This window comes from Bison bison, unplaced genomic scaffold (genome assembly GCF_000754665.1).
Source record: "Bison bison bison isolate TAMUID 2011002044 unplaced genomic scaffold, Bison_UMD1.0 scf7180017864063, whole genome shotgun sequence".
NCBI classification, from domain to species: Eukaryota; Metazoa; Chordata; class Mammalia; order Artiodactyla; family Bovidae; genus Bison; species Bison bison.
The window spans coordinates 1034973-1048257 of record NW_011494635.1 but is presented as its reverse complement, the minus strand read 5'-3'; the positions used below and the strand labels follow the sequence as shown (position 1 = coordinate 1048257).

The 13285-nt window shown below is 47.9% G+C and overlaps 1 protein-coding gene across 1 annotated transcript in view; it reads right to left on the bottom strand.

The window, feature by feature from the left end:
* The window catches only part of RIN2 (Ras and Rab interactor 2), a 178110-nt gene that overhangs the window by 35814 nt on the left and 129011 nt on the right, over positions 1 to 13285 (bottom strand). Inside the window, exons 4-6 of the mRNA XM_010836598.1 lie at positions 8037 to 8229; positions 4514 to 4625; positions 816 to 888 (exon numbers count right to left, since the gene is read on the bottom strand). Of these exons, the coding sequence (XP_010834900.1) occupies positions 816 to 888; positions 4514 to 4625; positions 8037 to 8229 (378 nt within the window). The remainder of the gene's footprint in view (positions 1 to 815; positions 889 to 4513; positions 4626 to 8036; positions 8230 to 13285) is intronic.

Genomic DNA, 13285 nt, shown 5'->3' with positions numbered 1-13285 from the left:
TTCAGGTGAACAGCGAAGGGACTCAGCAACACACACACATGTATCCATTCTCACCCAAACTCCCCTCCCATCCAGCCTGCCACAAAACATTGTGCAGAGTTGCCTGTGCTATACAGAAGGTCCTTGTTGGTTATCCAGTTTATTCTTTTTTAAAAAAATTATTTATTTGGCTGTACCGGGTTTTTATTGCAGCATGTGGGATCTTGTTCCCCAGCCAGGGATTGAACCCAGGCCCCCTGCATTGGGAGCACAGAGTCTTAGCCACTGGACCACCAGAGAAGTTTCCTATTCAGTTTAAATATAACACTGTGTACATGCCCAACCTAAACTCACTAACTATCCCTTCCACTCCCCCCTCCCCCCGGCAACCATAGGTTCCTTCTCTAAGTCTGTGAGTCTGTGAGTCTCTTTCTATTTTGTAAGTTCATTTGTATCATTTCTGTTTAGCTTCTACATATAATGGTTGTCATACCATGTTTCTCCTTCTCTGTCTGACTTCATTCAGTGTGACACTCTTAGTTCGATCCATGAGTAATATTAGGATCTTTAAACATTACAGGTTTGCATCACAGGTCCCTTTCTACGTGAGTGTGTGATTTTACATTTACAGGGGCCAGGGCAGTCATTTTGATCTTAAGCCTGGCACAGGGGGGCCTGGGGACCCTTTTACCTCAGGGGCCAATCCTTCCAGGGACATCCAATAGCTGACAAGCCCTCCAGAGCCCCCTGCCCAGGGTTAATCAAGAAACGTGGGGGCTGTTGACAGCACAGTCACCAAGCAGCGGCTTGACATCAGGAGACAAAGGGAGCCTTACCTGCTGATGCAGTAGAAAGCAATGAGCCGGAATAAATCCGCAAAGCTGATTCCTGAGCCTTCCAGGGAAAAGGCTGGAAAAGAGAGAGTTCGGAAACCAGCTGAGTGTCCCCGAGTGCATCCTGGGAAAGGAAAGGCCCTCGATATTGCTGGCTGGGAGGGCAGGAGCATCTCCGGGCTCCCCGACCAACTCCCGCGCCTGATGGGAACCAGATGTACGGAGGATGCATGGTGGTGGGAGATAGGCCAGGGGAGGGTGGGCGGCCTACAGTAAGTCCAGCCCCTGACTCATCAGAGCACGTGCTCCAGTGCTTGGTAAACAGAGCAGCCCAGACTCAAATTACACAACTATCTTTTTTTTTTAAGTTCAGGATACAAAACTGGGCGGAGTCAAGGAGTCAGACGGGCTGGAGCCAGAGGCCAGCAGAAGGCAGGGCTTGGGGGGACACCAAGGCCCCCCCAGCCCTTGACCCTCCCAAGCCAGACCTCCTGGATCACAAATGTGCCATTTGTGGTTAAGACAAAAGGCAGAAGGAGGGTGAAGCCTGGAGGATAACACAGGTTCCCATACATCAGCTTGAGCTCGACTTCGCAGGAAAGATGCTAAAATTGATTTACTTCGAGATCCCCCGCCCCACCCCACTGCTGCCACTAAGTGTGCAACCTTCCAAGAAAGAAGTATTCTGGCAAGACGGTGTGCCATTTTGTAAATCTTCCAAATGATAGAACAGAGAGAGTGGCTTGACTTCAAAAATTCATGTATTTGCCAACCACTCCTTATGCTGTCTTGGCTGAAATACCACCCCGGCAGCCCTTCTTCCAGAAATTCTCCAAAGAGCTTCAGTTCTGTGACAATTCCCTAACTTCAGATGAGTTTCTCTCCCTTCCACATCCTCATTCATTTTGCTTATTACTTGCTTATGTTGTATTATTTCACGTACTTACTCTTTCTTTAGTACCCCTACAGATACACCCTGACTGACAAACACAGAAAGAGAAACACGCCCATATGTACCACAATTTTGTGAGTGGAGTAAAAGGGAACGAACTTGGGTAGCTTAACATCTCTGGCCTTGGTTTTCTCATCTGTAAAATGGACAATAATTATACTTCCCTTGTCTCCCAGAAGGAGAGTAGTGGGTAGTGGAAATTTTTAAAAAATGGAGTAACTTCTGTGAAAGCAGTTCTATGCAGATATGAGTTGGTACTTATTATGCAAAACACTGCTCAGATGTTACGATGAAAGAGCTATGGGGTTTTGGGTTTTTGGTTTTGCTTTTTATGTTTATTTATTGGGCTGTGCTGGGTCTTAGCTGTGGGTGCACAGGAGCTTTAGCTGAGGCATGTGACCTTTCAGTTGCAGCATGTGGGTTCTAGTTCCCTGACCAGGGATCACACCTGGGCCCCCTGCATTGGGAGCATGGAGTCTAAGCCACTAGACCGCCAGCAAAGTCCAAAAATATCTATGTTTTTAAGGCCAGCCCTTCCTCGCAAAGAAGGTAGACCCTGCCCGGGAAGGGGTCATCATGGGAGGCCTGTGGTAACCAGTTATAGGCAGGTTCATGTTTTGCTCAGACTAGGCAGACTAGTTCTTTCAGCTACTTTAAAACCAGAGAAGTGATAAAGATCTTTGCAAAATAGGGAGGAAAATCATGCAGCCAGGGAGGGATCTCAGACAAACAACGAGAGAAGTTTAAAATACAAAACACTAACTGTACTTATTGTAGGAAGGGAAGGTGGGTGGGATTTGCAAGGTGACTTATCACGGTAAACTGTGGAAATTGTTGTTCATTTGTTAAGTTGTCCGACTCTTTGTGACCCCATGGACTGCAGCACACCAGGCTTCCCTGTCCTTCACTATCTCCTGGAATTTGCTCAAATTTATGTCCATTGAGTTGCTTATGCCATCCAACCATCTTGTCCTTTCACCCTCAATCTTTCCCAGCATCAGGGTCTTTTCCAATGAGTTGGTTCTTTGCATCAGGTGGCCAGAGTATTGGAGCTTCAGCTTCAGCATCAGTCCTCCCAGTGAATATTCAAGGTTGATTTCCTTTAAGATTGATTGGTTGGATCTCCTTTCAAGTCCAAGGGACTCTCAAGAGACTTCTCTAGCACCACAGTTCAAAAGCATCAATTCTTTGGCACTCAGCTTTCTTTACGGTCCAACTCTCACATCCATACATGACTACTGGAAAAATCATAACTTTGACTAGACGGACCTTTGTCAGCAAAGTGATGTCTCTGCTTTTTAATACACTGTCTAGGTTTGAAATGGCTTTCCTTCCAAGGAGCAAGAGTTTTTAAATTTCATGGCTGCAATCACCATCTGCAGTGATTTTGGAGTCCAAGAAAATAAAATCTGTCACTGTTTCCACTTTTCCCCCATCTATTTGCCATGAAGTGATGGGACTGGTTGCCATGATCTTAGTTTTTTGAATGTTGAGTTTTATGCCAGCTTTTTCAACTGTGGATGTTAGAAGGGATTTAAAAACCTCTTAGATTTATCACCTCTTGTCTAGCTGACTTTAAAAAGCCAACTCAGCATCGCCCTTTCTCACTTAATATTTAATTCATTGTCTTTCAGAGGGCGGGTTTGAAATCTACCTTTTGACTCCCTCCTAATGTAAATAAACCCGCAGATCATTAGCCAAGCTTAGTGACTGCTCAGATGACTCTGCACGTGGGAGCTTTTCCCTGACGTCAGCGACCTTGAAGAGGTCTGGGGGTAAACATCACAGGACCCCGTCTACAGCTGACCTGAGGCCAGTCGTAGATCACACAGAGGCTGGCAAGTTCCGCTGGGGCCAGAAACATCTCCTCCAGATCCAGTTAATAGATATTTGGCTCAGCAAGACTCTGAACTCCAGGCTGAGTGGAAGCCTGTACCTGCCCTCAAATCAGTCTCGGGATCTTTGGCTCCTTCCAAGACTGAGGCTGCTCAGCTTATAAATAGAATCTGGCCTACATCAGTATACAAACTGGCCTTCACACCTGGGCTTGCTCACCTGTGGCTGAGAGAGGCCTCCCCCTTGGGGCTGTAGGTCCACCTTCTGATTGTCGCTGGGAGGCTCACAGGGCATTAGGATTGTATGTTCCCCTTTTCCTTGAACACTTGACCTCCCAAAGACTTCACGTTTCCAGGGACCACAAATCAGCAGAAAGAAACCAACACTCCTGATTCTCTCCTTCCAAAACTTCAGCCAATCCATTTCTCCAAAGAGCTCTGGATTCAGCCTATGACCAGTTGCCCCTTTAGAACACTGTAGAAGGATGGCCTAGAGGGGACAATCCCCTCTAGGGCTATTCAAGGGCTGTGCAGACACACACTTTGGAATGAGATCCCCAAAAAAAGACTGTTGTGCAGCCTGTCCTTCAGCTTAGCCATCAGCAAACCTGGGGACCACACCCAGTGTAACTGGGAAACTAGCCTCTGTGAGGCCCTGTCATTTGCCAGGCAACAGACTGTGAACCTTGCACACAGGCTGTTTAACCGAACTGTCAACAGCTCTCTGAGGTCACCACCATCCCATTATACAGATAAGAAAACTGAGGCTCCTGTGCTAGGTTATCTACAGAGGATAAGTGACAGCTCTGGGACTCAGACCCACGTCTGTCCATCTTCAAGTTGCAGGCCCTCTCCCCCTCCACTTACTTAAAGACCTCACTTCACCAGGACCTCACCACCTGACGACCACTTACTGTATGTGCTTTCCTTTATGGCAAATTCCTTGAGTGGGACTCCAAATTCACAGGGCAGGCGAAGGCAGAGGACCTTCTTCTGCATTTTGGTGGATTTACGAACCAGGAAGATCTAGAGGAGGGAAAAGAAATACAAGCTTAGGAGACATCTAGAAGGCTGGGACCTGGGTGTGTCCCTGGGAAGCTATACACGTAGCTTCCATGCATGGAACCCCTCTTGTAGCCAAACTTCAGGGCTTCAGGTGCACACTGCTGCCATGGAAACTGATGAGCCAGCAGGCCACGGATGCCCACCTTTGGTAACCAGTCTGAGGAGGATCCCACTTTCTCTTTGATGGGAACTTCTCCACAAGACTGAGAACCTCCCCAATCTGTGAAACATTTTCAGTTTGGTGACTATTTTACAGCTCATGATACATACTCTCCAGCCTATGTCTGATAAGGCGTCCTGGCTGATGAACCCTAAATTCTAGACACAGGTAACACGGCTCAGCCATTGGTGGAGAATTGGAAGTTCATTGGCTAGTCTGGCTCATGGGTGTATTTAAGACAGAAATCTGAATTTGTTGCCAACAGTGGAAGAGCACAAGGTCTTTCACTTTACACATGAAAATCTGAATGGCCAGTGTCTCTTGGAAAACGGGATAATAAGGCAAGACCTGGCTTGGCCACATCTACTGGAGCTGAAAATGGGAAGTGCTCTGAGGTTCGCTCCAGCCAAGATGCAGGCTGGTGGTCCCTTTACTCCTGATTCACTTTGCTTTACAACAACTCCCTCCAATTCTAAATGGTGTCTTTAGATGTAAGTTTAAACCAGCCCAAGCCCAGTGCTGATCTCAGGAGACCATCCAAGCATATGTTACTACGGAGCTGGGTAAGCCACATACAGCTGTGCACTGCACAAACCTGGGGGCATCATCTACCCAGGGTGTCATCTACCTGGTGGGCGTCATGACAAACAAAGTGGTACTCCCTGGAGTTTGTGGTGTGGTGGCCTGGCTGCAGGCCGGTTTCCTTCTGTGACTCACGACCCTTCTCCAAGGAGACCATCCTGTCCTTTTTCTTCATTCCCCTTTGCTCTGTGTTTGGATATCTGCTCCTAAGGTTCTGTAGTCTTTCACTTTTCCCACCTAATTGTCATCTCTTTCTTGATGTCCGGTTAATAGCTCCTAAGATACTTTTATGAGGGGAGAAGGGGCAATGGGAACTGGGTGTCTGTGGAAGACAGGAAGGTCATCTTCAGGGCTCTCTTTTTCCGCAGTGACCATAGAGAGGTGGCCACAGAATGTGCCAGTTGTGGGAGTCAATAGTTCTGGGTCATCCTGAGGCAGAAGCAGGTGTTCCCACCATGCTTTTGTGATGAGGAAAAGCCTCAAAGTACTGCTAGGAGGCAGCTGCTGGTTGGTGGAAAGAAGTATCTCTCCCTTTGGGAGGTGGGGGTCTCCTTGAGTCTTGATGCTCAGGGAGGGTACAATCTCTGAGCCTTATCTCCTGAACATCCAAAACCTTAGGTCAGCAGTTGGCAGCGCATGGCCTACAGACCAAACCTATCCTGCCACTTGCTTTCATAAATAAAGTTTTATTGACATACAGCCTGCTGCTTGGTCTACATATTTAAACAGCTGCGGCTGCCCTATGATGGCAGAGTTGAGTGGCTGTGACAGAGGCTCTATGGCCACAAAGCCCCAGATACTGTCATTTTGACTCTTCACAGAAAGAGTTTGCCGATCCTTGTCTTAGGGCTATAGATGAATTAGGGATGGTGGCACCCTAAGGACCAGATGCCACTAAGGTTGGTCTTTCAAACCTTTCTCTTTCATACACCCGCTCCTCCTCCTGTTCAGGATCCTTGCTTCTCCTGGTGAACTGTGGCCTCTCTTCTCCTTACCCTGCCCTCAGCCCCATCCCATCAGGCAGATCCTGCAGAGGGATCCAGTAGGTGGAGAACCTCCTGCCTGACTTGCTCCCCACCAGTTTCCAGCAGGAATGGACATGCCTGACTCCAGGTGCTGGGGTGAGTTGCTAGGAGGTTGCCTAGCAACACAGCAACCTCCCTCTTTAGAATTTTTTTTGCAGAAATACAAAAGCAGACAACTCAACTTGCAAAAAGTGGGGGCCTCACAGAAAGGATCCTGATCATACAGACCTAAACCAGAGGAAACAACCTGGTGTGACGGCCAAGGAATTCTCCACAAGGATGATTCAATACTGTGCCTGTCCTCCCAAACGTGTTCCAGCAGAGGACTTAGTCCTGTCTGCTTCCGTCGGATGAGGAACAAAGACTCACTTGTGAGTCAAAAAGTAACAACCGACAAGCTCTGGCTGATAGGAAACTGGAAAGTTTATTTTTGTGTCCAGCTGTTACAACATTCCTCAGCCAGCTACTGAAGGAATTTTCTCCCCGCCTCTCCATCTATTTCTTAGTTTCTATCTCTTGTGGTGTGTAGTTTCCAGTCTTATTTTATCTGTGATTTATTGTATTTACCCTTGTTTTAGAAGTCTACATTGTACACAATCGCTGTCCCCAAGAACTTTCTATAATGGTGGAAATGTTCTATACTTTGCATTGTCCATTCAATATGGTAGCCACCAGACACTGGGGATAGTGAGATCTTAAAATATGGCTAGTGCCACTGAGGAACCAAATGTTTTATTCTATTTTATTAATGTAACTTAAATAGCTACATGAGGCCAGTGGCCACCATGTCAGATAGCACAGAATATATCTACCTATCACTGAATAACATTTTCTAAGAAACTTCTATAGCATCATGGAGTGGGCTTGAGTTAGATGAGACTAGCCTTGGGTGAAAGTGAAAGTTGCTCAATAGTGTCTGATTCTTTGCAACTCCATGGATTATACAGTCCATGGAATTCTCAGGCCAGAATACTGGAGTGGGTAGCCTTTCCCTTCTCCAGGGGATCTTCAACCCAGGGATTGAACCCAGGTTTCCTGCATTGCAGGCAGATTCTTTACCAGCTGAGCCACACGGGAAGCCCTTGTGTAGCCTTGGGTAGGGGGGTGCTGAAGAAACCAAACTGGGCCTTGATTTGTCACTGAGACCACACAAGGGAAAGAGGATGACACTGGCAGCCAGAGTAGACAAGATTACAGATGTGGAATTTTTGAAGGTTGGGTCCTGAATTGGATGGCTGGACCCAGGCCAGGGCTCCCAGGCTCATAATGGAAGGAAAACCACAGACTGAGGACCCCACAACCAGGCTCATACTCCATGCCACATCTCAAGAAGTCAGGCCCGGGGCCCGTGGCCAGCGGCCCCTCCTCAGTACCCAGGTGCCCTATTATCCCTCAGAGTCTTGAGGTCCCAAGGTCACTGAGCATATGAAGGGCTCTATTTTGGGAGCTGCTCAAAGTTTCCAGAATTTCTCTGCATTGTAACGAGACACACAAACGGAACCGTGCTCCCTAGGGGCTGGGAAGAACTCTCTGGAACTCGCCGTCTTTCTCTTTAGGGAAGTGATGGCCCTGCCCACCTCCCCAGTTGCCCACTTAGGGTCTTACCCCCGGAGGCTGCGCTTGCAGGACTCCCGCCGCCTCCTCCTCGCTCAGGCTCAGCTGCAGCCATATGGGGTGGGTGTGCAGGAGTCGGTCCAAGATGCTGAGCCTGTTGGAGAGGCTGTCATAGCCCGAGTCCCGGGGGCAGGTCTTGGCGTCCGTTTCCTCGGAGTAGTGATCGTCCTTGTGCCTTACCATGCTAGGAGAGAGAGTTGGCAGGGGTCAGACGGCTGCAGCGAGGTCTCCCTCATGAGGACAGCACCCTGCGCTCTCCTTGGCTGGACCTATCCTGGCCCGAGGCCCCGTCCTTCATCACCACTTCTTCTGTCTTCCCCTCCAGACTGAAAGCTTTCCAGGGGCAGACACTGGGTTCTATGTCACTCTATATGTCTAACATTGTAGCGAGTCCTCAACACCCCTCAACACACTCAACCTTCCCCTTCTAACCCAGTTTTCACAGGGTTCTAAATATCCTAAATGCTGTTTACTCTGTTTTCTGCAATTAGGGCATGTCTTCACCTTGAGCAAAAAGAAACTCTAAGTGCTAAATTCCATACAATAACCATGAGGCCAAGAGTATGACTAGGCAAGCTCTGAAAACACAGACAAACATTCCTCAGGCACACTCATTTCATACCCATATAAACTGGATTTCATTTCCTTTCAGGCACTTTCACTATTAATATTATTTCTAACAGAATCCCACAGTGGAATGGTATTACACTATTCATAAAACCATATTAATATTATTCATAGTTGCCCTAAAGTGGAAACAGTCCAAATCTCCATCAACTAAAGAAAGGATAAATAAAATGTGGTATATCCAGAAAATGGAATTTTATTCAGCCGTAATGGTCATTGATTCTTTTTATTACTGAGCCATTGATCAATGCTACAAAATGGAAGACTTTGAAGACTCCATGGAATGGAATGAAACCTTGAGAATCCCACACAAAGTGAAAGAAACCAGGCACAATAGCGTACTGATCCCATTTATGCAAAATATCTGGGTTAGATAAAAACACAGAGACAGAAAGATTAGTGATTGCCAAGAACTGGGAAGGGGTTGGGGTAGGTCATGACCACTAAAGGGTTTGGAGGTTCTTTCCAGGTAACAAAAATGTTTTGGAATGAGATGAGCTGATGGCTGTACAACTTTGTGAAGTACTAAAAAAACCCACTGAATTTTATGGTATGTGAATGAAATCTCAGTACAAAAATATCACCTTGACGTATATCATCTCCTCTGCCTCCCAACCCTAACCCTATTTCTGAGTACTTAATCCCGATTTTACAAGTGAGGAAACTGAAGTTCAACAAGCTCCAGAGTAATAAACAGCCATGAAATGGCAAAGCCGGAAATCCCAGAAGTTTGGTGTTTCTCCAGCTTTGCAGCTAAGAGGTGAGATCACAAACACCATATGGCTGTAACCTGGTGCTGTCTACTGTTGGCCAAACCTTCAGAAATACTCTCTTATCTGCTCCTCACAGTAGCCCTGAAAGGAGGTGCCAGGATCTTAGCTTTCAAAAAGAGGACCTGGAGGCTCAGGCCGAGGAACAGCGCTCTGCTGAGAGAGCGTGGAGGTCCCCGTCTAAGGCTGCCTAAGCTCTGGGGTATCTTTCCTCTGCCACATTCAGAGTTCTCCATGCTGGTCATCCCTGTGGTCCCCCGTGGTCATCCCCACTGGCCCCAACAGCCAGTGGGACCACCAGGCCTGACCACCCATGTCTGCACGGCTGAGTTCAGGTGGGATACACACCATCTTCAAATGTGTGCACTCCAAGAGACCCATACATGTGGTCTGAAGGAAGCCTTCAACAGTGAGGAAGAAAGGTGACAGGGTCTGAATGTAAGGGGAGAGGGGAGAAGGGGTATGCCACCCCACTGTGGACCACTCTGCTCTAAGAGATCACGTGGGGGCATGCAGACCTAGGAACCACACACCCCCCGCCACCCCATGACAGCACATGGGCCACTAGAGACCACACCCCACCTTCTCCCCTGCCATCTCTAGACCTGCTCCAGATCTAAAGACTCTCCAGATCTAAAGAATCTAGGGCTTCCATTCAATATTTACATTTCATCTGTTCTCAAGTAAGGAGTGTTTTCCTTTACTGCTGCTACAAGTTTCCATATGGGGCCATCTGTACCCAGAAAGGGTAGTTCCTCATTCTGGAAATGCCATTCCAGGGCCTCCAGGTGTTTTGAAGAGAATCTCTGCAGTGCTCAGGACAAACTCTTCACAATGAAGCTGGCATAAACATTCCTTTCCCATGAGGTAAAGAAGGCAACTTTACAGCACTGGTTTCCACCCTCGGCTGCACATGAAAATTGCCTGGGGAGGATAAATTTTTGTGATGGCTAGACAGCACCCCCAGAACAAACAAATCAGACACTCTGGGGGCAGAATGCAGACGTCAGAATGGTTCAGCTTCCCCAGGCAGCCCCAGCCTGCACCCAAGTTTATAACCATTGCTTTGCATCAGCGCTTGAGCCTGGGGGAGCAATCCCCTGGGGATGTGACCACATGCGCTTCCTGGTTTCAGCCCCAAAGGTTTTGATTCTGCAGGTCTGGGGTGGGCCCAGGACTCTGCATTTCTACCAAGCTCTGGGGGAATTCTGATGCTGCCAGCCCCAGAGCTCGAGGAGCACAGGCTTGAGGCCTAAGAGTAAAATATGCACTTGAACCCAGACCCAGTTAGGTGGTTGGTGTTTGTGTTTTGTTTGGGGCCGAGAGGACACAGGTAACATGCCATTGAAAGAGCTCTTAGGGGATTTCCCTGGTGGCCCAGTGGCAGACTCCATGCTCTCAATTCAGAGGTCCTGGGTTCGATACCTGGTCAGGGAACTAGTTCCCACATGCTGCAGTTAAGACCCGGCAGAGCCAAATAAATACTAATTATAGGAAACCAAATAAAAACACATGTCAGCCCTGCCATCTCAAGTTGGTGATATTTTGGAAGTGTGAAAGTGAAATTGTTAGTTGCTCAGTCGTGTTCGATTCCTTGCGACCCCATGGACTGTAGACCACCAGGCTTCTCAGTCCATGGAATTCTCCAGGCAAGAATACTGGAGTGGATTGCCATGCCCTCCTCCAGGGGTTCTTCCCAACCCAGGGATCAAACCCAGGTCTCCTGCATTGCAGGCAGATTCTTTCTTTACCGTCTGAGCCACCAGGGAAGCCAAGAGATGTTTTATCAAAACCAAATTCTCCTTCCCCCAACATGGCAGTCTGGACACTTGTGTACTGAGAGTGAATAGGTTGATACCTCTTCCTTAGAAGGGCCCAGCCTGTGCAGTTAAGTAGCCTTGGTTGTTAAACAGCTACAAAGCCTTTGTTCTGACAACTGACCTCACCTACAAAAGCCAGGGCCCAGACAGGAAGGCGGTAAATATGATTCATGGGGCCTTATAAAGGAGCAACTATAAATTAGACCTTGTCTTTGCAAATGACTAAGCTCACGCCTTTATGCAGCCAGCCGTCTGAGGTTCATAGCCTATGATTACAGGACAGATTGGCTTTTATGGGGACAAGGCTCAGCAAAGAACTAATGAGGGAAACACTGAAGCTGTAGTGGATGCTGTTGGCACCCTGCCTGCCAAGATCCCCTCGATCAACCAGGCACCCGTGCCCCTGTTACTATGAGTGCTGGCTGCCAAAAGCCCACAGCTGCTTCCTTCCCTGGGCAACCCAGGAAGCTAGCCACCCCCACCCACCGGGAGCAGATGCATGGCTCAGGACTTGGTGACACAAGTGGAGAAGAGGCTTTCTGGCTTCAAGGTGGGACAGGTCCAAGGTGGGTACCAGTCAAACTTCAGGGCTCCCTGCAGGGTCAGGCGGAGGCTATATCCCAGCTGACCCCCCATCTCTGTCTGGTTTCCTCCCATCACATCCTATTAGCTCTGTCTCAGGCTCTGCGTCTAGGGAATCCAATCCGAGAAAGAACCCGATGAGATTTGACGCCATGATTTCTAAGACAGATGTGAGGAAGGACAAAGGAGGAGAGGCTTATAAAAGACAAACCACTGAGCAGGAGACACAGGACGTGGTCACAGTGGGGAGGCTGGCACCTGCGATCCGGCCAGCTCCCTTTTTAAGCTTTGTCTGAAAGTGGCAATTAATATCTCCGCCACCATGCAGAACTGATGAACGGCAGACTCACGTATGGATGCTGACATCAGTAGGTGAAAGATTTAGGGAACAGAACATTTACAGCCTTAAAATACCACCCCAAGTGTTCCTTATTCTGAAGAAGGAAATGTGCCCTGACAAGGGAGAAGCCACTTTGACCGAGTGACCGGGATTGACATCTCCACCACCTCACCTGCTACCTCTGATGCGATGCTCTGAAAAGGTTATAGCATCACCGGGTCTTCCTGCCCCCAAACGCCTATAACCTGAATCCCTATGGGAGGAAACAGAAAGACCCACATTCAGGGACTTCTGCAAAGCCACTGGCCTGAACTCTTCAAAAATGTCAGTGTGGTAAAAAATTAAAAACAAAAAAGGGCTTCCCTAGTGGCTCCATGGTAAAGAATCCACCTGTAAGGGCAGGGGACCTGGCAGGGCTGGGAAGATCCCACCTGCCGCAGGGCAACTACCCATGCGTCACAACTACTGAAGCCCATGCGCACTAGAGCCCACACTCTTAATGAGAGAAACCACCACAGTAAGAAGACTGCACACTGAAATTACAGAGCAGGCCTTGCTCACCACAACTGGAAGAGGTCCTTGCACAGCAACGAAGACCCAGTGCAGCCATAAATAAATAAATAAATCTCAAACACACACACACACACACACACACACAAACTGTGAGTTATTGTAGAGAAAAGGAGACTAAACAGATGTGATAATCTCACTGAGCGCACAGAACCAATCACATACGGCCTCAGAATAAAATGCAGCTAGAAGGAACAATATCTGAATGAGGAATACATATGCAATACTACTGTGTTGATATTTAATCTCCTGACTGTGATAATGTTATTACGATTCTGCAGGAAAATGTTCTTGGTCTTAAGAGAAGCATACTCAAAAATTCAGGGGCCAAGTGTGAAAATGTTAGAAATTAAGTACCAAGTAGTTAACTCCTCCTCACCTCTCACCTCCTCAAAAAAAGGGAAGAATACAGAGGGAAGGAAAAGGAGGTGAAATCCCGACAACTGGTGAGCAGTTATAAATAGTACTCTTCTTGCAACTTTTCTGGAGCTTGAAATTTCTCAAGTATTAGGTTGGGAAATGAGACGGGAA